Raw genomic sequence first — 26,135 nt, forward strand, 5'->3', positions numbered from 1 at the left:
AAACTTTGAAACAATAATGATTGCGAAAAGCACTATACAAATAAACTTGAATTGAATTGAATTAGTCCAGAGAAAAAAAATTTTCATAATTCTTTTCATTTGTAAACAAAATGTCTAAATTTTGTTGGTAAAATAAAAACAGAAATAAAAAACATTAGCAAAAATATACTCCAAAAAAAAACTAAATAAAAAAAGTTGCACCACTTGATAAAATGACGCTATAGAGAACAGATTTCCAATAACTTTACTTCATGCTTGTAATCATAAATATATATTTCTATTTATTTATTCATTATATCTGCAAAGAATGAGATGTCAAAAAAGGCTGAATCTTTTTCTAGCAACAGTCTTTCACCTTTGCTTCCAAGATTTGACCTCCAATGTTCAAGCACAGATACAGCTGCTCTTTGTTTCCACTTTTTATATTTTCATGAGTATGGATTCTTTAAGGGCAGAAAAGAAGAAAATGTGTACAACACGCAAACCATTATCACTGTTTACCAACCCAATGAAGGCACCACAGGGATGGTCTTTATGAGGATTAGAAAGCTGCCCCGCGGTCCCGACTATGCGCGCTGCATAGAAATGCTAATGCTAATTGTGCAGGACAAACTGTTAAGCCTCTCTGCTCTATGAGTGGCTTCTTGATGAAATGGCAAGTGACATTGGGGTGAGTCAACCATACTGGTGTCTCTCGTCCTGTCTTGCTGTTATACAAATGTGACAAGCCAATAATAAAACCGATATTCTGAAGGCATTTAGTGCTCCTGTAGTTCATAATGCATGATGCGAACTAAGAGTATATGAAATTCAATGGAACCCATATAGAATACATAGAAATATATTCCAGTAAATGACATACAAGTTCGTATTTGGAGTTTACGCATATAAAATGTCACATAAACAGGCGTCACGGTGAAACAGAGGGTAGCACGATCGCCTCACAGCAAGAAGGTTGCTGGTTCATGCCTCGGCTGGGTCAGTTGGCATTTTTGTGTAAGTATGAAAGTTCCCCCATGATCGCATGGGTTTCCTTCGGGTGCTCCGGTATTCCCCACAGTCCAGAGACATGTGGTATAGGTAAATGGGGTAAGCTAAATTGTCTGTAGTGTATAAGTGTGAATGAGTGTGAATTGATGTTTCCCAGTGATGAGTTGTAGCTGGAAGGGCATCCGCTGCGTAAAACATATGCTGTATAAGTTGGCGGTTCATTCCACTGTGGCGACCTCAGATTAATAATGGGACTAAGCCAAAAATAAAATTAATTAATTAATGAAAATGTCACATATGCTATATATATTTAGAAATATTAGCAAAATTCCCGCTTTCATATTTTTTCCAACTATTAAAATTACAAATGTGTATATACAGTTCAAGTCAGAATTAATAGCCCCCCTGAAATATTAGTCCCTATGTTTATTTTTCCTCTTTGCCATGATGACAGTAAACAATAATTGACTAGATATTTTCAAGACACTTCTATACAGATTAAAGTGATATTTAAAGGGTTAACTAGATTAACTAGGCAGGTTAGAGTAATTAGGCAAGTTATTGTATAATGATGGTTTGTTCTGTAGTCTATCAAAAATATATAGCTTAAAGGGGCTAATAATATTAATATATTTTAATTTAAAACTGCCCAAATTCTAGTCAAAATAAAACAAATAAGACTTTCTCCAGAAAAAATATTATCAAACATACTGTGAAATATTTCTTGCTCTGTTAAACATAATTTGGGAAATATTTAAAAATGGAGAAAAAAATGAAAGGGGGGCTAATAATTCTGGCTTTAACTGTATATGTTCAAATATATCATACATAATTAATATTATGCGTGGGTGTTCATATACGGTCATTTATGCAGAGTTCAGATGCAAAAACTAAAAGTTCCATCTAAGAGTTTCTTCTAAAATCAGGATTTTTCTCAGCCTCCTTTGTTTATGTTCAGCTATTTGCATGCACGACAATAAATAAAACCTGTTTTATATCATTAAAGTAAAATTAATGAACCTACACGTAGGAAACTGGGAAAATATGCTCAATTTAGAAAAAAAATTTTGACGGTACTTTTTGCAGAGGAGCTCTTTTCATATTAACTCTTTATATGTGAAAATGCCAATTGCAATGTTTCAAAATATAGTTTGCATATATATGACATATTTTACATATGTAAATTACAACAATGAACTTGTATGTCATATATGTAATTTGCATATATTGCCAAATATTAGATATTTACAGCTGAAGTTAAAATTATTATTATGTTTAACAGAGTGAGGACATTTTCAAAGTATGTCTGATCATTTTTTCTTCTGAAGAAAATCTTGTGTATAAAATAATGTTTTATTTCGGCTAGAATAAAAGTAGTTCTTAATTTAAAAAAATAAATAAATAAGGTCAAAATGTTAGCCTCTTTAAGCTATATATTTTTCTCTATAGTCTACAGAACAAACCATTGTTATACAATACATTTCTTGATTGCCCTAACCTGCCTAGTTAATCTAATTAACCTAGTTAAGCCTTTAAATGTCACTTTAAGCTGTATAGAAGTCAGTGTCTTAAAAATATCTAGTAAAATATTATTTACTGTCATCATGGCAAAGATAAAATAAATCAGTTATTAGAAATGAGTAATTAAAACTCTTATGTTTAGAAATGTGTTAAAAAAATATTCTCTCCGTTAAACAGAAATTAGGGGTAAAATAAACAGAGGGCTAATAATTCAAGGGGGCAAATAATTCTGACTTCAACTGTATATGTTCAAATATAGCATACATAATTAATATTATGTGTGGGTATATATAGTGCAAATATGACATACTTTACAGGTGTAAATTACAAATATATTTACTTGTATGTCAAATATGTAATTTGCATATATTGTTAAATATTACATCTATGTGGGAAACTATAAAGAAAAAACATCAATATGCAATATCAAGAAACTAAAACCACAATATATTATCACACACACATTTTACATGCACTCTAAAAAATGCTTGGTTTCCCACACTTCTTTCATGTTGTCCCAACAAAAACCAATTAACTTTACTTCCTCGTTTTTACAAACTTAAGTGAACATAAAATCAACCCAGGCTCATTCTGAAAACATACCGCTAAATACATTTCTGAAGAGCGCCAAATACACCCCAGGAGGTATGTTTTTTTGCAGTTTTTGTTTTCACAAAATAAAAATAAAAAACATTTGAGAATTGTGTTGTTTCAACTCATTTTAAATAAGTAGTTTGAACAAGCAGCAAGAGTAATTTTTGAGTGTTCGGTTTTCCTGTTTTTTGCAAAAAGCCTGCAACATTAACAAATGAATTTCTAACTATGGCCCAGTCCCAATTACAACAAAAGTAAAATCTCAAAATAAAAACGTCTGTTATAAAGCAGGTCTGCATGTGCTCTACTATGCAATTGTTACCTGGGTAAGCAACTTTATGAGTCAGATATCAAAGACTACGGGGACTGGGAGTGAATATGTCTTCACTCTGTTAACACAGATGGGATTTTCTCATCCAGACTTCGCACATAAACGGGACAAAACAAACAGCGTCATTCCAAAAAGCACTCAAACGCACTGTGTTAGCATGAGGCTTTCACAATGGATTCAAAAATAATTGTCTCCCAGAAGACCCTGCATTGGCTTGACTTCCCCATACAAGCGTTTGGAGAGAGAAAGTCCTTCAAACTGCCCCCGAAAATGAGATACAAAGCTCTTCTGCTGCCAACAGGACTGTGTTCCCATTGTGCTGAATTCACACTGAAGAGTGGAGAGGATACTCCACTGTGTTGTAGGGTTTTAAAGAGAGAGCTGTGCCGAAATGACCGAAAGGCTGAAACACAACATGTTCATTATAGACCAGACTAGCAGAGAAAGTGCAGACCAGTCAGAATATGCATGGTGAAACATCCAAACAAACATCCAAAGAAAGCAGTGTAGACCAAATCCAAGAATAAATTGGATTTATAAAATGTTTAATGAGTCAAAGGAACTGTTTCAGCTTGATCTTAAATGGATAGTTCACCTAAAAATGTAATTTCTGTCATCATTTACTCACATTTATAAGTTTCTGTTGAACGTAAAAGAAGATATTTTGAAAAATGCCAGAAACCTGTAACAATAGACTCATAAATATGTGTTTTTCCTATGGAAGTCAATGGTCACAAGTATTTAGCTGTCTTCAAAATATTTTATTTTGTAATCAAAAGAAGAAAGAAACTTAAAATGTTTAGAACCACTTGATAGTTTGTAAATAGTCAGTAAATTTTCATTTTTGGGTGAACTATCCCTTTAAGGTGCATTTCTCAGAGGCCAGCAGAAAAACAGTGTTTTCACCTGGTTTTAACATCTGAGTTAAAACAGCCATTTTGATTGTAGCCCCTGTGTACATTGCAGCAAGGCATGAATATCTGCTTTCAAAGCATTTTTTCACAATGCGTCCCATAACAATCAAGTGATAGGTATGTAGGAAACAAAATGGATTGTAAACTAAAATGTGCTGAAATATACATGAATTATGGTATGCATAAATTGGAATTAAAGTCTGCTGAAGCTTGCAATTCAAAATCAAACCTGTGAATTTACAGAACAGGTTTACTGAAATGACCTAGAACAGGGGTGCCCAAAGTTTTTCCTATAAAGGACCAAAAACCAAACTTGATTGAGGGCTGTGGGCCGAATACATAACAAACAGTACTACATAAAATTTTTAATTTATGGAATTTCCTCATTTATTCAGTAATATAAAAAAACTAGTAACCCTTGCTTCAAATTATCTTTAATATCTAATGCAGTATCATTTTTAACATTTTATAATGAACTTATTACAGAAAAAAACATAATTCTAACACAATGGAGTTCAATGTTGAATACACTAGTCCAGCTGCACCTGCCTTTACCTTGATATGCTCATAGATGTCTGCACGTCAAGTGACAGTTTTTCTATTTATAAAAGTATGATCCATTTACAAAATGTAATTCAATTGCTTAATTTCAGTTGCCTTTTTGTAGCTCAGTAATAAAACTAACTAAGAAACAAAAGTTTACGTTCAATTCAAAATTCATAATGACGATTTCTGTTAAACCACTGACATTCTCCCTCTCTTTTAAGATGGGATGGCAGGCCAATTCAAAGGTTACCATGGACCAACTACTTTGGGCATCTCTGATCTAGAATAATTAATCAAAGAAAATTAAGTATATTTCAATACACTCAAAAAAATGACTTTTGCTACTCTAAAAGAACTTTTTGCTGCATGTTCAAACTGCTTATTTAAAATGAGCTGAATCAACACAATTCGTGAGTTTTTGGGGGGAAACATAATTGTTTTTTGTTTAATCCACTTTAATTTTTAAAAACAATTAGGTTAACTTAATGAATTTGTTTTGGGACAACTTGAAGGAATTGCGTGGAAGCTAGCATTTTTTACAGTGGACTTGTGTTCTACTAAGTAGTTAAACTACTAATTTAAAATGAGTTGACCCAACACAATTCTTAATGCTTTTTTGTGAAAACATCTTGATTATTTTATGTAATATCAACTTAAATTTGTAAAAACAATTAAACTAACATAATCAATTTGTGTTGGGACAACATGAAGGAATTGTGTGGAACCAGAACTTTTTTCACAGTGTACTTAAAACAGTTATTTTAACAAACTTTTTAAACCATTCTTGAAGACAATGTTTCTTTACTACATCCATATTCCATGAAGAACATTTACAATCCATGCTGTCTTTCCATTCCACAGGTGAAAATCAAGTTTTTAATACTTAAAATGTTCTTTTAAAAACTGTTTACTTGAATTTCTTAAGCCAAAAATGTTTCCTATTTCGCATTGCTGTGAAAACATGTTGTTTTCGTTGTTTTAATGTGTTTTTCTAGCAAAAACAAATATATTGTAATGTATATAGGTAATAAAATAACTTGATGGTAATACTGCCCACCCACAGTCCTGACATGTGTTAGGCAGACGCTTCACACACTTTCTTAAGTGTAGGAAAAACCTCATGTTTAAATGTAAAAAGCCACATCTGTTCTGTTCACTGCTGATGATAGAGCTTTCCAGCAAGCTCTCATCCCAATTTAAATCATCCTGTAATTCCCCAATCAGTGGAAGCAAGATCAGTACAACAGAAAAGGCATTCCTCAAAGGTTTCGCATGGGATACTTTACAGAAATGCACATAATAACTCTTATTTCTCTTTTCAAAGGAACGCGTGGCAACATCATTCCAGAAAAGCAGTTTGAGTAAACATGTCAAGGCGTATATATTCATCTGATCTCTGAATTCACTCAGCGAGATGACCTCAATCAGAATCGCAAACAACTCCAATGGCTGGTTCAGGTGATGGACTGGGACCTTTGCTTGCAAAAACAAACATTTATATCCCCCAACGTCAACTACACATCCTGCCCCACTGAAGGTATTTAGGAGCACATGTGCTGTCTGGTGACTTCCAGGTGAATAAATATCCCTAATTACACCAAACAAACAAATGAATAAAGGTTTGCTTTTAGAGCTCTGATTAGCGAAATCAGACCTGCGTGACCTCAACCACTTTAGCTAAACTCACAGTCGTAATTAGAAGACTTTCTCCATAACATTTATGTTCACTTGAACCCAGCTACTCTCTGATACCGAGTGATCTCATCTGAGTTTATCCAACGTGTCGTAATGTATCTGTTTCACAATAATTCAAGCTGAGCTACCCAGCAAATTGCATTCATTTATTACAGTCAGAGATGTAAGAATTATAAATGGTTCCTTTACTCCAGTTTCTCCATTTCCTTAATGATTTCAGTACTTTTTTAAAGTGGAACATCTGGAACATGCTTTAACGCTTGTGTTTGTCACTTAAACCATAGCCACATATTCTGTTATTTGTTTACACGTTTACCAAACTAACCTACCAAGGACAAACATCTAGGCAAAAAAAGTGTAAAACAAAGAGGAACTAATATAATCCGACAACCCAAATTGTGTGAATACTGTTTTTGCAGCCCAAACAGTATTGCTTGGGTTTACTGCTATTTTTTATTCTCAAAAATAATATATTACCAAAATGCATATCCTGATTGCAGTTTAAATATACGTATAAGCATCTTTAAAATGCAAACATTTCATTAATGTCAAGAGCAGATTACAAATGTAATTTTGCAATGAACACCATGTGTTGTGTCATCAACTCATGCACTTATTGTGGCTGCGCATTGTTTTGAATGTGGTACTGCACTGCAAGTATTAAATATGTTTTTCACATGACCTTAAGCGAAGAGTAAATTTAAAGTGCACAATACATGTCCCCAAATGTCACAAAGCTTCCGCACATCGGAAGAGTGCGCTGTGATTTCAGTCGAGCTGAGAGGCTGGCAGGATGATGCCCTCTCCTTCATTTTAGCGCTCATAAAAGATTAACAGCATGTTTGCATGCGAACTTAAATGAATGGTTCTCCTAAAATGCTTAATTTATCTTTATTTTACATACATGTATCATGTATCAGACTCAAATGGAAGCGTTAGAATAAGACGCTCTCAGTGGCCATTCACTTTCATTGTAAGAAAAGATGCAACGGAAGTAAATGGTGACTGAGTGAATGGTGACTGAAGTCTATTCACGTGAAAAGCCATACAGATCAGTGTCTGATGACAGAGGCTGCATTTGTTAGGTTTGGCACTTCTTTAAACTCATGCAAATGAACGCGCAAACTGTGACTTTAAGGCTTAACATACCTCTCATGTTATGGATTTTAACCATGACCTCGGTTGCTGACACCAAACGATGCGCCAAGTACACGCGCCCCGAGTCTCTTTCCATCTGGATCGGTGAGTTTCCCTCCGAAACCACCTCGAACCACTTCTTCTCGAACTTCTGGTCCGGTACCGTAAAGATCAAGTCTCCGACTTTCACATCTTCAGAAACTGTAACGGTGTAGGACACTTCTTCCGAGACGGCTCTTGGCTTCCTGCTGCCGCTTTTAACACCGATAACCCCTGTGCTGACAGAGGATTCATTAAAACGCCGTGTTTCGTCGTCTTTTTGAAGCATTTTGATTTTAACCGTCACTTCTTCAGTTGTTCCGTTGCACCTCGGCAAGCGCGCGCTCACAGTATAGCTCAGTTTGGAGTCCGTGGCAAAAGTTTCAGTGGTTTTTAACACAAATCCCTTGTTGCCCAGATATTCAAGAGAAAAATCCAACGAGTCGTCTCCTGTCAAAACTGTTTTAAGTCCTGCTAAATTGTCTTCTTTGCATTTGTCTCCCAAAGGAAACGTGAACCCAGCGACAACAGTTCCAGGCAATGCGCTTTCCTCAACGTGTCCATAAAAAAGTGTCGAATCCGCATTAGCAAAAGCAAGCAAAATAATTAAAAGACATGCAGTAAGAAATCTGCAAAAAGTCGGATTCCGCAAATGCGCCCTCATTATTCCATCAATTCTGCCACTCTGTCCTTCAAAATCTGACTTTTATTCCTTATTCCTCAAGAACATGCTATTTATGTAACTCAAAGCACCGCTAATTAGATAAATTAGCGCACTCTATACACTATAAGTTTTCAAGATGTGAATGTTTTGTGTGTTGCTCCTCTACCGGCATCTCATTCAGCCCCAGTCTCACTCATTCCCGCATCCGCCGATACACAGCATCTCCATGTGGTACCCTGCGCCCCGCCTTCAAAATCTGAACCAATCACAGTGTCGCAGAGGTCGGACTTGAGTTTTAGACCATCCCACTATATATATTTAGCTTAAACGGATCAGGCTGGATATGCAGCTTTTAAAAGTTGAGGCTTAATTTTACAGCAAATTTAGAGTCTTTAAGTTTCTTAAATGAATTACTACACGTAGAGAAGGTTATTTAATAAGGACACAATAAATAGAATTATACATCATTGCAAACATATCTTTTCCATCAGTATTTATCAACGGTTTTTATTGTTGATAACGGTAATTGTTTAAAGAAGCACATTAGAATGATCAAGTGACACAGAAAAACAGTTACAGAAATGCATATACATATATATATATATATATATATATATATATATACATATATATAGATATATATATATATATATATATATATATATATATATATATATATATATATATATATATATATGCATTATATATATATATATATATATATATATATATATATATATATATAGAGAGAGAGAGAGAGAGAGAGAGAGAGAGAGAGAGAGAGAGAGAGAGAGAGAGAGAGAGAGAGAGAGAGAGAGAGAGATAGATAGATAGATATATATATAGTTTTTTATTTATTTTCATTTTTGGTTTATTCTTGGTTTTTTAACTTTAGATGGATAAATGAAAATATGAGAGAAAATCTGTGGCAACTAAAAAAAATCTAAAAGCACATTTTGAGAGTAAGGTACTCTCTTAAAGTTTGTTATTATATTATTAAAAATCATACAAGTTTTTTTGACATTTAATTGTCTGGATTAAAACATTGTACAATGTGCAATGCTTAATTGACAGTAAATTTCCAAAAACGCTACCGCTGTGCAGCTTAGTGTTTTTTATTCTATCTGGCATTTTCTAAACCGTTTCTTCCATCTGCAACCAAAAGCTGATGTGCTAAACACCACCTTTGACAAGTGCATGCTGGGTAATGCCCTACAAAATTCTAATGCAAAACTTCTTTTGTTTTCACACCAAGAGACATTAAAAAAAATCCTGGATTTGCTTGTCAATCTAATAGTGAATAGAGACCAGCAAGTAAAAAAAAATTATAATAATAAGTAAAAAAAAATCAAATACTTTTCATGCTTATATAAGAGGAATGCCTTATGTTGCAAGTGTGTGTTTTTAAAGGGATATAGTTCACCTAAAATAATCATGTTATTGTTTACTCATTCTTCTGCCAAACCTGTTTGACTTTCTTTCTTATATTGAACCCAAAAGAAGTTAGTCTTATTTATTTACTTATATATTTATTTGTTTGTTCGTTTGTTCATTTTATTGTATTTTTTACATGGACATCACAATTTCACTGGACAATCAAATGCGTTTGTTTAAGTGTTTTAGCAGACTTGCTGATTCTTAACACCTGTCCACAGGAGGCTTAAAAAAACTGACAAAATGAAAATATAATAAATACATAAATTAATATTGTAGGAAACTGGTAGCCACTTTTGTTTCTACTACTGATGTATAGAAAACCACTTGAGGGTGAGCTAATGCTGAGTAAACGTTAATTTTGGGCCAAATCTTCCATTTAGGATATACAGTACAGTTTGGTGTAATGTATCATTTAATAAAAATCTAGCTTTTTCTTGGTCGTCTATAAATAGTCAATTCAAAATAAATGGTCAATTCAGAAACATTGCTTTTTCATGATTTATGTTCTGAAATAGAATCCACTGTATGAGTAGTACAGGATGGGTAATTAATAAATGGATTTTCCATATTTCACACTATTTCTGTAAGTGTTGGTGCATCCAAAATCACATATTATTTACTATACCTAAATTCAAACTTTCTTTCAGACTATTCTATTTAGTATAAATACGAGTTGTATGTTTATATATTAAACATTGTGATATGAAAAGTTCCCCAATGTTTTGTTGTTGTTTGTTTGTTACACTGATTATTTAAGTTTAAATACGGTTTTAAATAAAGCTTTAAGATTTATTTCTATACTATTATTTAGATTTTTCACCTTTTACATTTTTTTACATTTTTGTCACACTTTTAGGCTTCAGCAGCATTAGGTTGTTACAGTCATGCCAATAAAGACATTTTAAATTTGAATTTAGTATGGAAGGGATAATGTCATTATCACATGATCTACCAAAGTCAAGTTCAGGTTTATTCTAATGGAATAATAAAGGGTCCATTTGGAGTGCCTTGAAGAATCTCAGTTGAGCTAGTAGAACATTTTGCTTGTCAATCTGATGGTAGTGAATAGAGACCAGCAAGTAAAAAAAAAAATGCAAAAGTATCAAATAATGTTCCTAATAATGTTTCTATGGCATGAATGTCATACAGTATATTGTTAGTCATCCCCAGAAACCAATTATGAATTTAGTATGTAAGGAATTCGCACAAGTCACATGTTGTCATTATCATGACCTACCAATGTTAGTTTCATTGCATCAGTTCAATAATAAATTCTTGTGGCCTGATGAAATCTTAAAGGGTCCATTGGGTCTGCTTTGAGAAAAATCAGTGGAACTAGTAAAATTTTTTTTTATTATAAATTTGGAAAGGCGACACAGTGGCACAGTGGATAGCACTTCATTGGTGTTGTGAAGTTGGCGGTTCATTCCGCTGTGGCGACCCCAGATTAATAAAGGGACTAAGCGGAAAAGAAAATGAATGAATAAACGAATAAAGGAATTTGGAAATAGATTTGGGTCTTCAATTTTTAATTTTGAGGTTAAAAATGTGCCACACATTCTCTACTGGAAACAGGTCTGGACTGCAGACAGGCCAGTCAAATACCTGTATCCTCTTCCTCCACAGTCAGGACTTGTCGAAATATGCATGGGTGTCCCTGAGAAGGCAGCATATTGTGCTCCAAAATCTCTATGTACTTTTCAGCATCGCAGATGTGTGAGTTACATTTGCCAAGGGCACTGACACAACCCCATACCATAACAGACCCTTGCTTTCTACTTTAGTGCGGAGAACACGGCGTCCATTTCTCCCAAAATGAAATACCTGAAATACTGATTAATCTGATCACAGTGCACATTTACACTATGTGATGGTTTATCCTAGATGCCTCAGAGCCCAGAGAAATCGACAAACTCTTCTGGACAGTGTTAACATAAGGCTTCTTTTTAGCACAGTACTGTTTTAACTGGTATTTGTGGATGTAACTACGTATTTTGGTACTTGACAAAGATTTGCCAAAGTAATCCTGAGCCCATGTGGTAATATCACTTATAGATAAAAGATTATTCTTGATGCAGTGGCGCGTGAGGGATCAGAAATCAAAGTTGTTGTTTAGCTTAGGCTTACGTCCTTGTCAAAACATGAAATATTTTGTGTTCAAACTATTTACAAGTCAAAGTAAATCACTACTTTTTTATTTACCTATTCCATACTGTTCTAACTTTTTCTGATTTGGGGTTTAGTCCACTTGTGATATAGTGGCAAAGTGCAATTTCGAATACTGTGTTTTTTTTTAACTAGTCTAACAAGCAAAGGTAATCTGTAATATCCCCTTATGATAGACAGCTTTAGCTCTACTTTGCTCAGTCAATGGAGTGTGATATTGATCAAGAATCTTTTAAGATATTTCTTTTTGTTGTTGTTTCAGTGTTGGCATAGTTACTGCATTTGCCTTTGTTGGCCCACATACTGCCTATGGCTGTTCTGAAAGAGTATCAGACAAAGGGTCAAGGCTTGCCTGGTTATCTTCAGTATAACTATGCCACCTCTCTCTTTCTCAATGTCATGCGGCTGATGGATTCTGTTTGAGGCACAATAGACATGCACAGACAGGTGAGATCAAAACAAATCAGCCCCGTGACATCAAACATCCTGGGACTGTTGGCGCTACAGTGTTGAGATGGAGAGTATATTATTTCATATGTTGATAAATCCAACTCTTTTGTAGTGCAAACGAAACCTTTTTATCATTATTTTGGCAACAGGTCACCTCCTAAATTGCACATGCTCCTGATCATAATTATTTTCTTATTAAACCACATTTCGTTTTCCCCTTTCATTGCTTTTCAGTTTGGTAATTAGCGCTCGTCTGTAAGTGCTGGGTATTCCATGATGCTTCATCATAGAAACGTATAATGGGCACATACTGCATGCATTGTCTGTATTGTCAAGGCAAGGAGATGAATAGGATGGGCCCGCTTCCCTTTTGATGTGTAACAATGTTTTTTCATAGTGAATCGCTTTTCAAATGGAAATGAAATTAACAGATATGAGTGCTATTATGGACTCTGTAGTGGGAGGTTCATTATAGATTGTTTTTGCTTCAGTGCTGTGTGGACATGCGACTATAGTTTTGAGCATATGTAAATCGTGCTAAGAAAACAGTCAGATTTATGGTTTTAAAGCCATTCTAAGTTCATTGTCAATCTGCAGAAATAGAAAATGGTCAAGGTCACTTTTTTACTGAAAGGAAAATACTTGTAATTCTGTTAGAAATTACTCATTCTACACTACCTGACAACAGTCTTGTCTTAAATTCCAGTTGTAAGAGCATCAAATAATAACTTGATTCTAGTTGATCATTTGGAAAAGTGGCAGAAGGAAGATTTTTCCGATGAATCATCCGTTGAACTGCATCCCAATCATCACAAACTGCAGAAGACCTATTGGATCCTGCATGATCAGTCAAGTTTGGTTAAGAAAAATCATGGTTTGGGGTTACATTCAGTATAGGGGAATGTGAGAGATCTGAAGAGTGGATGGCAACATCAACAGCCTGAAGTCTCAAGACATTAGTGCTGCCCATTACATAACAAACCACAAGAGAGGACAAATTCTTCAAATTCCTTGTCATACTTCTGCCTCCACATCAAAGTTCCTGAAAGTAAAAGAAGGCGCTACAGGATTGGCCAGCCCAGTCAACAGACTTGAACATTACTGAGCATGTCATTAAAGATGAATCCAAAGAATCTTGGTGAAATCTGGGAGCCCTGCAAGGATGCTTTCTTTAGCCCCTTTCACACAGTGATACCGGTAAACGGAAAATTTCCGGAACGACTTTACCGGTATATTCAAAAAAGCGCTGTTCACACAGGTGAGGACGTTACGGAAATTTTCCGGAAAAGAGCATTCACACATCCATTCCAAAATACCGGTAAATTCTGACATCATTAACCAGAAATGAGCTTTAAACGGCTGCGCTTGTATTTGTAAACATTTGACTAAATTACAAACTCTGTGGATAATCAGTATTGTGAACAACTTTCGCAGGATCACTTTCGCATGTCGAGATGTTCATAATATGTGCGTGTGCAGGCGCTCACAGGCTGTTTCGCAGGCACACGTAAAGCTTGAAGGTAAACAAACAACGGCTTATCAGCATCTCATCGATGATTATTTATACAGTTGGCATTAAGAAGAACATATAAACGTGATCTGACTTACTTCTAGCAGCTAAATGTGTCTGGAAAAATATTCAAAGGCTTTTATTCTCATAAACCGCGCGGACGTAAATGCATCTGACAGTTCTCACGTCAGCACGTTCTAGACGTGCACGCGCTTATTCCGTCAATCTTCCTTCTGTATTCACACAGCGCAGCATTCCGGCAAATTGCCGGTAATGTTACAACTTCTCTTTCCGGAAAATAGCCAGAACGAATTTACCGGTATTTTCAAAAAGGACATACATACATACAAAAGGACATACATACATACATCTATCTATCTATCCATCTATCTATCTATCTATCTATCTATCTATCTATCTATCTATCTATCTATCTATCTATCTATCTATCTATCTATCTATCTATCTATCTATCTATCTATCTATCTATCTATCTATCTATCTATCTATATATATATATATTTTTTTTTTTGCTGCTTGTTCTAACTACTTATTGTAAATAAAGTTGTGAAAACAACCCAATTTTCTTGATGTTTTCGGGGGTGGGGGAGATCAACTTCATTGTTTTATGTTCAATCAACTTAAAATGGTAAAAACCATTAAGCTATTTGATTTGCATTAGGCATACATGAAGGGATTTTCCACACTGTGTGGTTTAAAGTGCTTCAATTAAGTCAATATTTAAGTTAAATATGGTTACTTAGAGTTAACTTACAGCTGTACACATTCTTCTGTCAAGTTTATTTTTTATGACTCAAAACCTTTGCATGAGAACACACATTTCCATCACCAATTTGTACACGTTTACGCATAAATGAGATCCCTGATCTTTATAATGAATTAAAACTGCAGTCCAGCTCATCAACAGAATCACTCTTGTGAGGAAAATGCAAATGAAACTTGCAAGGTTAGAATCATTGATTATTTTAAGCAAAATAGACAATCTTACTGAAATATATTCAAATCTTTTTCAGAACTAAATGAAATAGAATCAGACGAATCAAGAACTTTGTGGATTTTGAGACAAATTTGGGTGTGTGTATAGATTTCCTGAAATGCTCCTCATTTTCAACGAAAAGTGCTGTTATATCGCTTTGAACTAACTGGGTTGTTATGGACAAATTGCAATATGTTTTTTTTTTTTTTTGCTAGTAGTAGTTTAATAGTTATTAGCAAAAAACACCATATTGCAATTTCCCAACATCGCTGAATGTGTTTTTGAGGTAGTTTAGTCCATTGTAAACAGAGTTAGCTGTACGGCGTTCCACAGTAACACATTACTGTTTTCTAATTACACTTTTAGGGGGTGCAGTACTGTAACAAATTACATTTTAAATGTGTAATTTAATTACAGTTACTAAAGTCACTGTAATTGCGTTACAAAAAATGCTTCTTTTAAGTAACGTTTTCCACTGCACCTTCAGTTAATATGCATGCACTTTTAAATATCTGGAGAATGCGAGCTGAAATGGTTGCTGACGAGAGTGGTTCTTCAAGTGGAAATACAGACATTACGTTGATTTCCAACAAAAATATTGCTGTGAAATGCAGTCTATGTCCAGTCTCTAAAGAACTTTCGACTGCATTTAACTCAACCAGCAACTTGTTCAAGCACTTGAATAGAAAGCATTCTAAGACAATACTCGTCCCGACGAAGAACAACCCCCCCCCCCCCCCCCCCCTCCGCCAACTCAATCTAAATAAGCTAAACTGAATTTTTCTGCAGAATCAGAACTAAAGGTATCTTCTGAATGTGAAGAGGAGTGTTCAAGTGCTTGAACAGTGTCATTCACATATCACGTCTTTTGCGATAAGTGAGAATTTTAAGATTTGGGTGAACTTCAGAATATGTCAAGCTGCTGTGATCAACCCATTGTATAGTATTTCAGTGATTTTAAATTACTGAAAGAGCTGCAGTTTATTTAGTATTTTTATAGGTATATTTTATATGTTTTAAAAGTGACTTCAAAGTAAAGTAATTAGAAATCTGATTACTTTTTACATTAAGTAATTAGTAATGTAATTAGATTAAAATTTTTCAGTAGTAATCAGTAATTTGTAATCCATTACTTTTTTTAAAATAACTTATCAAGAATGATTTTAAATCTATTCTGATAGGCTTCATCACACAGCCAATGCTTTTAGCCTCTTAGGATGTGTTTTTGTTTGTTTTTGGTATTACAATGTCAGAAGAAAATTTTCAAGCACCTCAGTGTAAACTGATGTAAGAGTAAACAAAAATAATCAGTAGAGATTCAATCCAGTTTTCCTTTCTTATGTGAAGATCCAAAGAACATAACAGTTTTATAATGCGTCAAAACTAAAAGAAATAAACTGAAATAAAATAAATTTGGACTTGAATCCAGAGCCTAATCTGAATCACAAAATATGCACCAATACCCTTTCACACCCCTCTCTTCCAAACACTGAAAGCACAGGTTTGAATAAAATATGAGGAAGAGTAAAAAACTGTCCAAGTTTTGACTTTTCATTGACCTGTATCTTTAACGTCTGTTTAGAGAGCTCTTGTATGATGGTACAATGCTGTGCACATGTCCATATTGCGTTCAGATGTGCGCCAAACTTTAGTCAATGGTGATGAATGAGTGCAGCGCCAAAGATGAGGCAAGGTGGAAAAAACAAAAGATCCACACATGGGAATATTTATCCTCATTCCCATCAGCTCAACGGATGCCTCACCTTGTCATAGCTCCACCGTAATCATTCCAACAATACAGAAGATATACAAGATACGCCATGACGTAACCTCTCAAAAAATACAGTTTCAGGAGCATCTTAATACCACAGCGTGCCAGCTGAAAGATGCGCGCATGCTTTAAAGGAATTAAAGCAATCACCTGCACATTTCTCTAAAGTCAAATAGACTTGTTTAAGCATGAAAGCCGCCGCAGCAGCCGCCCCCCTCCTCCTCACCTCTCTTTGAGAAGCATAACACAAATTACAGCAATTTACCCCAAGAGGCAGTGTGTGCGTGTGACAGCAGAATGGGTTTCGAGTTGACGGTGTCGAATGTCGTGTCACAGCCACTCATGCCAGTCTTTCATCATATTTTGGCATGCCTCTCTGTGGAAAAAGTGACAGGAATGGAGAGGGAAAGACGGCAATCTCGCAAACCTTGAGTTTCTCCGTCAAAGGTCACTATAACTGACAGGAATTCTCTCTCTCTCTCGCCATCACTGGCTCGTTTCCTCCCCATTTCCATCTGTACTCTCTCTCTCTCTTACCCTTCCCTCGTGCGCTCTCTCTTTAATCTGAGGACTGACAGTCAAATGAATGCCAGGTGGATTTCTTTTTGCCTCCGCCCTGCCGTATCACAGACAGAGAAAGAATTATTCAACAGCGCCAGTATAGCCCTGCTCGTCCATCTCGTGTCTCCGAGTGCACAGAATCGCTCTCTGTTCTCCTGTCTGCTGGATCAGATTGCCGACTGCTTCCTCATATGCTCGCTGACAGAAAGGCAGGCGTGTGGGACGGTCCCCGGGCCCGTCCCCGCAACTCCAGCGATAACATCTTAAATCAGAGTGTGCAGAGCTGCTTCCTTCTGTCACGTCGTCCTCCTACCAGCACTTCTCTGTCATTTCCAGATCCGTCTCTCTGTATGCATGCCTTCCTTTCTTCCCCTGGCTTCATCCCATCATTATTGCATCTGTGTTGTTCTCTCTTGTGCAAACGTGTGCTCGTTACAAAGTTTCCTCAGTTTCATCCAACAGTTGGTTCATTTTTAGAAGGGTGTTCGAATCGTTGAGTGCAAATATGGAGGGGTGCTAATATTAAAAATCAGGCCAGTTATAGATAAGCTGGTGGTTTTCATATTGTGGGAAATAACAGATATTCAGGCTAAAGTCTAAACTAAAATTAATGTATAACACTACACTCTATAATATCCTGGGTTCCATTAACCCAGAGTTGGGTCAGATATAGACAAACCAGATTATTGGGTTAAAAGTGGCATTTAAATCTGATTGGAAAAAAATTAACCAAAGGTGGCATGGTGGCTCTGTGGTAAGCACTGTCGCCTCACAGCAAGAAGGTGGCTGGGCCAAGTTAGCATTTCTGTATGGTGTTTGCATGTTCTCCCTGTGTTTGGTGTGGGTTTTCTCCGGGTGCTCTGGTTTCCCCCCCAAGTTCAAAAACATGTGCTTTAAGGGGTGTCTGCACTCGATCCTGGAGGGCCGGTCCAGGAGAATTTAGTTCCAACCCTAATCAAACACACCTGAACAAGCTAATCAAGCTCTTACTACGTATACTAGAAACTTCCAGGCAGGTGTGTTGAAGCAAGTTGGAGCTAAGATCAGCAGGACACCGGCACTACAGGACCAACTTTGGACACTCCAGCTTTAAGTGAATTGGATAAACTAAATTGGCCATAGTGTATGAGTGTGTGTGAATGCGAGGGTGTATTGATGTTTCCCAATACTAGTTTACAGCTGGAATAGCATCCGCTATGTAAAACAAATGCTGGTATAGTTGGCGGTTCATTATGCTATGGCGACCCCTGATGAATAAGGGACCAAGTCAAAGGGAAATTAATTAATTAATTAAAATAAACCCAATGGTTTGTCAATATTTGACTTAATGTTAGGCTACAACAACCCAGCATTTAGTGTGTGACGTAAAATTTTATGTTTCACAACATAATAATGTACAATATGAAAATGGTTGTTTATTTTGAGATTTGACTTTCAACAACTTTAAAGTATAATTGTACAATAGGTACAATTATACCTATTAATAGGCGCTTAATGTGTCAGGACACACTAATCCTGAATGGCTGTCAATGCTGACCTAAAATATCTACCAGTCAAGCCATAATCTCAAAAAAGATATCTCAAACAATCCATATTTAGCTATTTTAAAAATGATACAGGAGACTATATTCGCCCTACCTTCAAAACCTGATACTGTATATTAAAGAGATCTAACGTGCTCTGAGGTCTGGGACTGACAGGTAGATATGCTTTTTTGTGAAAAATGATACTCAGTTGAACAGAAAAGGGAAGCACGAGCGACAGAAACAGAAAGAGAGAGAGAGAATGACACCGTTCTTCTCCTGTGACCTATGCAATTGCTGGAGTAGAGACAGCTCATCAATCTCCCATGGTTGAACATCACTCTCTGTCTCAATCTCCCCCAATGGAGGAACAGCCTGTCTCGTTCTAATGCATGTGTCCTTACCTCTCAGCTCCGCTCAACAGATTTACACTCAACCCTCTGCCTGTGACAGCAGCTTTCCTTTCACTCCAATCACCATCACTTTGGAGCAAACCAGGGGCATTTCTAGAATTCAACCTTAGGGGGTCCTTATCTTTATACACTTACATAAGATGTTAGGGCTGACTGGAATATTTCTTGCTTTAATAGTGAGAGGTCACAAGTTTGGATCTTAATTAACCGACTTTTTGTTTAGTTAAACTTATCAAAACAGTCATGCGGCAACATATAGCACCATTGCAGTTGGGACATCTTGAGTTTGAGTACCGCCTAGTGGATGATCTCCTGTTCTCTCTCTCTCTCTCTCTCTCTCTCTCTCTCTCTCTCTCTCTCTCTCTCTCTCTCTCTAACTTCAGTTCCTGTCTATATTCAGTACTGTTAATAAAGGCAACAACACCAAAATTAAATCTTCAAACAAACAAAAAAATGATAACACTTTATTTTAAAGTGTGCCTGTTACAGTGTAATTCAATTAACTACCTAGTAATGTTGATTAATGACATGTGCTTACTATATGGTTATGGTTAGACTGAGGGGTTAGATCTAAGGTTAATAGCATGTAAATATATAATGAATTGTAATTACTTTAGCAAGTACATGAAACTTGTGCAACAAGAACACTTTTCAATAACGTACTACCAAAAAATGCATCAAAACAGACATTAATAATGCCAAAGAGATCAACTTAAAAGAAATGTATTCTTTTTTAAAATATTTGCTAAACTTCTCTGAAATAATCTCAGATATCTAATACCATATACCTGATACCAGACATTAGATATCATGTGAACCCAAAAAAAGTAAATAATACATTTAGTCCTGGATCATTCTATTATCAAGACTGAATCTAATGATTTTTGATGTCTATTTTGCAATACAACTTGCCAACAGAACATCCAAAACAATAATATGCTTTCAATTTCTAAATGTTTTTTAATTGTGCATTGTTACAGTCACCAGCGATCTAGCTACTGCAGATCACTGGAGAACCTTGACTTTTACTCGGACTACAATTCTGCCACCACACAAACCACAGATCCTGTCATGCACCTCCAGTGGTTGGAAGAGTACTGAAAAATCACACTCAAGTAAAAGTACCATAACTTGTCTAAAAATGTAGTCTGTTATAAATATTACTTAAAGTAATATTAAAAGTAGACATTTCAAGTTTAGACATTTCATTTCGAGTAGTGAATATTATGCTGTTAAAAGCTGATATGTTTACATGTAATTTGTTTGTGTGCTAACGTAACATTCTGTAGTGCATTTAGTTATTGCCAAGCAGACACACAACGTCATAAGACATTAATATTAGGTTAGATTTAGGTTGTGACGTCAGGTGACCAAAATTCAATAGCTAGCCAGTGTCTAAGAACTCTGTTATTTTGATGTCCAATAATGCCGTCAAATGACTTTGATAGTTGGTCGATTTTAGGTTGTTAGAAAGTGACCAAAATCCAACGCCAAGCCAACCATTCTTAAACCAATGTCATACTGATGTCAAATATTGACATTTATTCGTCAGGTATGGCAACCAAAATCCAACATCTGATAGATGTTATAGTGGTAACGTCCACTATGAATAGTAGTGAAAGAAGTTGAGTAAAAGTACCAACACTGCACTAAAAATGCATTCAAGGGAAAGCCAAAGTACATGTTTTTAAAACTTCTTAGTAAATTACAATTCCTAAGAAAACTACTCAATTACTGTGCACCTCACACACACCTGTTCCTGTTTTACATTGATTACATTCACACAGCCGGAGGGTCACGATGAACTAATTACATGGACTATAAATACACCACACTTGCACACACACAGTGCTGAGTCTTGTTCTACCTGTAGCATTATGAAGCGTTTCTTCCTTCCTTGCCGTATTTTGATACTTTGCTTTGCTTGTTGATTTTTGATATTAGATCTACTGCCTGGTTTTGACTACTCTTTTGGATTTCCCCTTTTTGATACTGTTTGCTTCTGTGATCGACCCTTGCCTGCCTGACCTTTCTCTGTCTAAATAAAGACTTTGCATTTGGATCCTCACCTCCATTGTCAGCATCTGTGTGATACATGCTTATAGCAGTTGCATACATACACTTTCTGAATTTGGACAAAAACGGTCACTGGAGTGGTACCTTTTCAAAAGGTATATGTTTGCACCTAAAAAAACATACCTTAAAGGTACAATATAACCTTAAGTATACATGTTACCACATAAAACATATGTCAGAGTACTTTGTGGTTCATTCATCTGTGGCCCTCATATATCAGGAACTAAGCCGAAGCATAGGATGGTATACATGTTACCTAAAGGTACAACTGTGTACTCCCCAAGTGACAGCTTTTTTTTAGATCAGTTGAAAACTTCTAAAATGTTTTCTGATAGCAGCGTTCAGACTCATTCAAGTGAACTTCACTAACAGAGCAATGGAATCAGAGACCGTTTTAGTCAAACCTGTCATGAACTCGCCCTAAAACCATTCAACAAATTTGATCATGCTGGGCGACCAGAAAACCATCTTAGGCTGTTTGTTGGTTTAATGGATTGTTTTCGGGTAGGCTGGCCAGCAGAGGTCGCTATGTTAATCCATGTGCAGGTTAAGCATGCCACCTGTGCCCAGCATGCACCTCCATCTCTCTGGCCGCCAGCCACGTAAATCACTCAATCAGGCCTCCGGCAGCTCTGCCATCAGCGCCCTGCCTCACGTCTTATGGATAATCAGTGTTGTTTTTCTCCCTGTGCCACACGCACACTGTTCTCAGTACAGAGCGCTACCCTCGCTGAACCTCCAAACCATTTCTCCACAGTGTCTCCTCCACTTAGAGTGCCAGCAATCTCCCCCCAAGCCCCTCTGATTGCAATCAATGAAAGCACCTTCTAATTCTGTCCGCTCCATTTAGAAGCCCCCTTGAAACCAGTTAATGCTTAACCATTTGTGACAGAGTGTATCATCTGAGACAAATGATCATCTGTTGTACCTGTGGCGAATCCCAGGCAATTTCCCTCATTGGCACACAGTTTTTGCAGACTCTCAGTTACGAGGCATCAAGTAAAAAACTTTTTCTATAGTTGAAAGGTATTCAAAAATTAGCAGTGAGTGTGTAAAAATACTTTTATGCCATCTTCAATATTTTGTTTATGCTACAATGCTGCATTTGTGATGTCCAAACCTGGAAGACTAATTGATCAGTGGTAAATTGCAAGTTTTACCAAAATTGCAACACAGACTTGTTAGAAATACGTGTCTCAACCTCCAGATTTTCATTTTTTTACAAATTTTTTTTGTGGTGGTTTTTGTGGTAATAATTACCCAAAATTTGCAGACAATTTTGCGATTAAAAAAATAATATATATATATATATATATATATATATATATATATATATATATATATATATATATATACACACACACACACACACACACACACACACACATATATATATATATATATATATATATATATATATATATATATATATATATATATATATATATAAAAACCTGAAAAATCATAAGTTTTCACAACTTTTTGCCGTTAAGCTCTAAATTGAGCTCAGGTACATTCTGTTTCCACTGATCATTCTTGAGATGTTTTAGCAGCTTAATTGAATTTCAGCTGTGGTAAATTCAGTAGATTAGACAAGATTTGTAAAGACATACACCTGTCTGTATAAGGTCCAAGGGTTGACAGTGCATGTCAAAGCACAAACCAAGCATAACCGTACGTTCACACCAAAAGCGGCGAGAGCGTCAAAGTAGCCGGAAGTCATTCATTTTCAATGAGAGTCGGCGGCGATAGGCGGCGATAAGCGGCAAGGAGCAGCGCGGGGCGTCTTCGCTGGCGTGAGCGTCGAGGAGAGTTGAAATAAAGTCAACTTTATGGTAATGAGCTATGACGCGGTTCAACGGCAAGCAATCAGAATAAAGACATCCATCGGTTGATAGCAGTTCAGAGAACACAGACCTGTGAACTTTGGTTCCGACCACAGTTGTTCCCAAGAGTTTGATTATTGCGGTCGCCGGATTTCCAATTATTTCCAATTTTTTCCAACAGGAACATACATTAAATAAGTTACTGGCGAGTTACTGATGTTCATTAATGTTATATAAATTTATCTTAAAAAAGCGGGAATCTCACGCGATGTGACAGTACAAAACAGTACTGCTGCTTCAGGATATTTCAGACATATGGACACATATTGGATAAATAGAGCAAAGCCACACCACACGCAACTTGATCTTCCATTGTTGTATGAATTTGATAAGAAGTGCGCAACATTTTCACGCTAGAAACATGTTTTATGCAGGAATGTAACTGATATGCTGCAACGGCTCCTTTAAATATTAGATCAATGTAGCGAGTTTTGACGTTCTCGCCGCAGGAGCTGAAGCGTTGTCGCCAGGGCGGCCAGAGCGACCTTGGACGCTCTCGCCGCTTTCAGCGTGAACGTACGGTAAAAGCAACGGAATTACCTGTAGACCTCCGAGACAGGAGACAGGAAACTTCATCATCCATACGTGGAGGATGTTTGAAACCACCAGGAATCTTCCTAGATTTAAGCTGAGTGATCGGGGGAGAAGGGCCTTAGTCAGGAAGGTGATCAATAACCCAATACTCACTCTGTCTGAGCTCCAGCATTCCTCTGTGGGGAGAGGAGAAGCTTACAGAAGGACAACCATCTGTGCAGCAATCAATTAATCAATCAATCTATCTATCTATCTATCTATCTATCTATCTATCTATCTATCTATCTATCTATCTATCTATCTATCTATCTATCTATCTATCTATCTATCTATCTATCTATCTATCTATCTATCTATCTATCTATCTATCTACATTTTTTATCTTAATGTAATCTCTACATTTTAAATTAATTAATTCTTAAAATGACTAAAAATAACATTATAAAAATTTTTATTAGTTATTTGTTAGACCCTCACCTTAAAAAAATATGATAGAAAACTATGCTAGAAATTATTTATAGAATCTTCAACATACTTTTTGGGGGCCCTCATATTTTCTGGGGCCCTAAGAACCTGCTTACCTCGCTTATTGGTTAAATCTGCCCCTGGACATAGTGAAGAATATAAGACTTTGACCCCAGGTTTTATTTGAAGCCAACTTTTCACAATCTGAAGTAGGACTAATGAACGAACAATGTTCTTGCATGTAACCTAGATACCAGAAAGAGGCCCTTCAAAGAGCAGAGAGTGTTTTGGCACAATCTGATGTCCACCATTTCTTTTAAATTCAGCCGTAAATACAACAACACAGAACAAAAACAAAAATCCTATGACAAGACCTCAAAGGTCAGGGGCAAAACCAAGAATGGCTTGCCTTTTGTCTTGAAGGAATGGGCTAATTAAAAAAGCTCATGACTATGTGGGTTTAACAAAGCACCGCGGAGAGCCTGGAGTCGTGTACGGTTTGGTGTTCGCAGAATGTGGGTAGTCTCATTTTCCGTTCACAAACAAGCTGTCTCTGTGCATCCCTGTACGCCTCAATAGACTCAGCGCGGCCGCATTGTTCCTGCGACATCCACAAACAAGCTTTTGTGTGACTCACTCGCTCCTCTCACACTTCTCAAGCAGACACGTGCTCTCTGCCCCTTTTTTCAGGGCGCCATTGTCTCCGCTTTGCATCTGCGACAAAAATGGAGCACCTGACTATTTTCAAGCGGGATCAAAGAGGGATCTGTGAGCACTATGGGTTTTGTGCCTTGTTTTTCCGTGCTGTTCGCAAGTCCACGGCTTCCTTTAATTATAATATTGTTGAAAAGAACAACAACAATGCAACAGGGATGGCTGCAGAACACACAAATAAAGGAGGCCACTGCAATAAAAGCACAATTATGCATGAGCGCCAATAACAAGGCGTGACCTTGTAAGATACAAACACAAAGAAGTAACTGCAAACATCCACTGTGAGGTTTAATATTGCTGTGAAGCACAATTAAAGTGATGATGCCTGTAGAGATATGTGGAGTGTTCTGTTAAACAGAGTGAAAGGATACTGATTAGATTTCATGAATGAGCACTGGCTGTTTTAAGAAGAGGGTCTTGAATCATTTTGAGTTCAGTTTGATTTTGCATTTGAAAGATGAAGATGTGAAATTAAAACATTTAAATGACTGAATAAACAACTAAATTGTCTGTAGTGTATGTGCGTGAATGAGTGGGGTTACCCATGGGTTGCAACTGGCAAGGCAAGGCAAGGCAAGTTTATTTATATAGCACATTTCATACACAGTGGCAATTCAAAGTGCTTTACATAAACAGGAATAAAAAAAACAAGTTTAGGACATAAAATGCAGACAATAAAAATGATTAAAAACAGATAAAAACAATAAAAAATGTGTTAAAATAGGTTATAAAAGAATGAAAAAGAAAACGAAAAACATAATAGTGCAATCTGTCGGACGTAGCACAGTGCTCATACAGTAAAGGCACAGCTAAACAGATGTGTTTTCGGTCTTGATTTGAACATGCCTAATGTTGGAGCACATCTGATCATTTCTGGAAGCTGATTCCAGCAGCGGGGGGCATAGTGGCTGAAAGCTGATTCACCCTGCTTTAACTGAACTCTTGGAATTTCTAGTTTATATGATCCTAAAGATCTGAGTGATCTGTTGGGTTTGTATTCAGTAAGCATATCTGTAAGGTATTGAGGTCCTAGGCCATTTAGTGATTTATAGACCAGTAATAATACTTTAAAATCTATTCTGAATGTAACTGGGAGCCAGTGTAGAGACCTGCGGACAGGTGTGATGTGCTCTGATTTCCTGCTTCTGGTCAGAATCCTGGCCGCAGCATTCTGGATGAGCTGCAACTGTCTAACTGTCTT

At 36.4% G+C, this 26,135-nt stretch overlaps 1 protein-coding gene across 2 annotated transcripts in view; it reads right to left on the reverse strand.

The window, feature by feature from the left end:
* The window catches only part of si:dkey-22o22.2, a 368,709-nt gene that overhangs the window by 242,647 nt on the left and 99,927 nt on the right, over nucleotides 1-26,135 (reverse strand). The window contains exon 1 of one of the 2 annotated variants that reach the window (XM_001921088.9): nucleotides 7,741-8,634. The exons of the other annotated variant lie outside the window; for it this stretch is intronic. Within the exon in view, the coding sequence (XP_001921123.3) occupies nucleotides 7,741-8,431 (691 nt within the window). The 5' untranslated portion in view covers nucleotides 8,432-8,634. Of the gene's footprint in view, nucleotides 1-7,740; nucleotides 8,635-26,135 lie in introns of those variants that run through there. 2 annotated transcript variants of the gene reach the window in all.

The sequence above is a fragment of the Danio rerio genome, chromosome 16 (genome assembly GCF_049306965.1).
Source record: "Danio rerio strain Tuebingen ecotype United States chromosome 16, GRCz12tu, whole genome shotgun sequence".
Taxonomy (NCBI): Eukaryota; Metazoa; Chordata; class Actinopteri; order Cypriniformes; family Danionidae; genus Danio; species Danio rerio.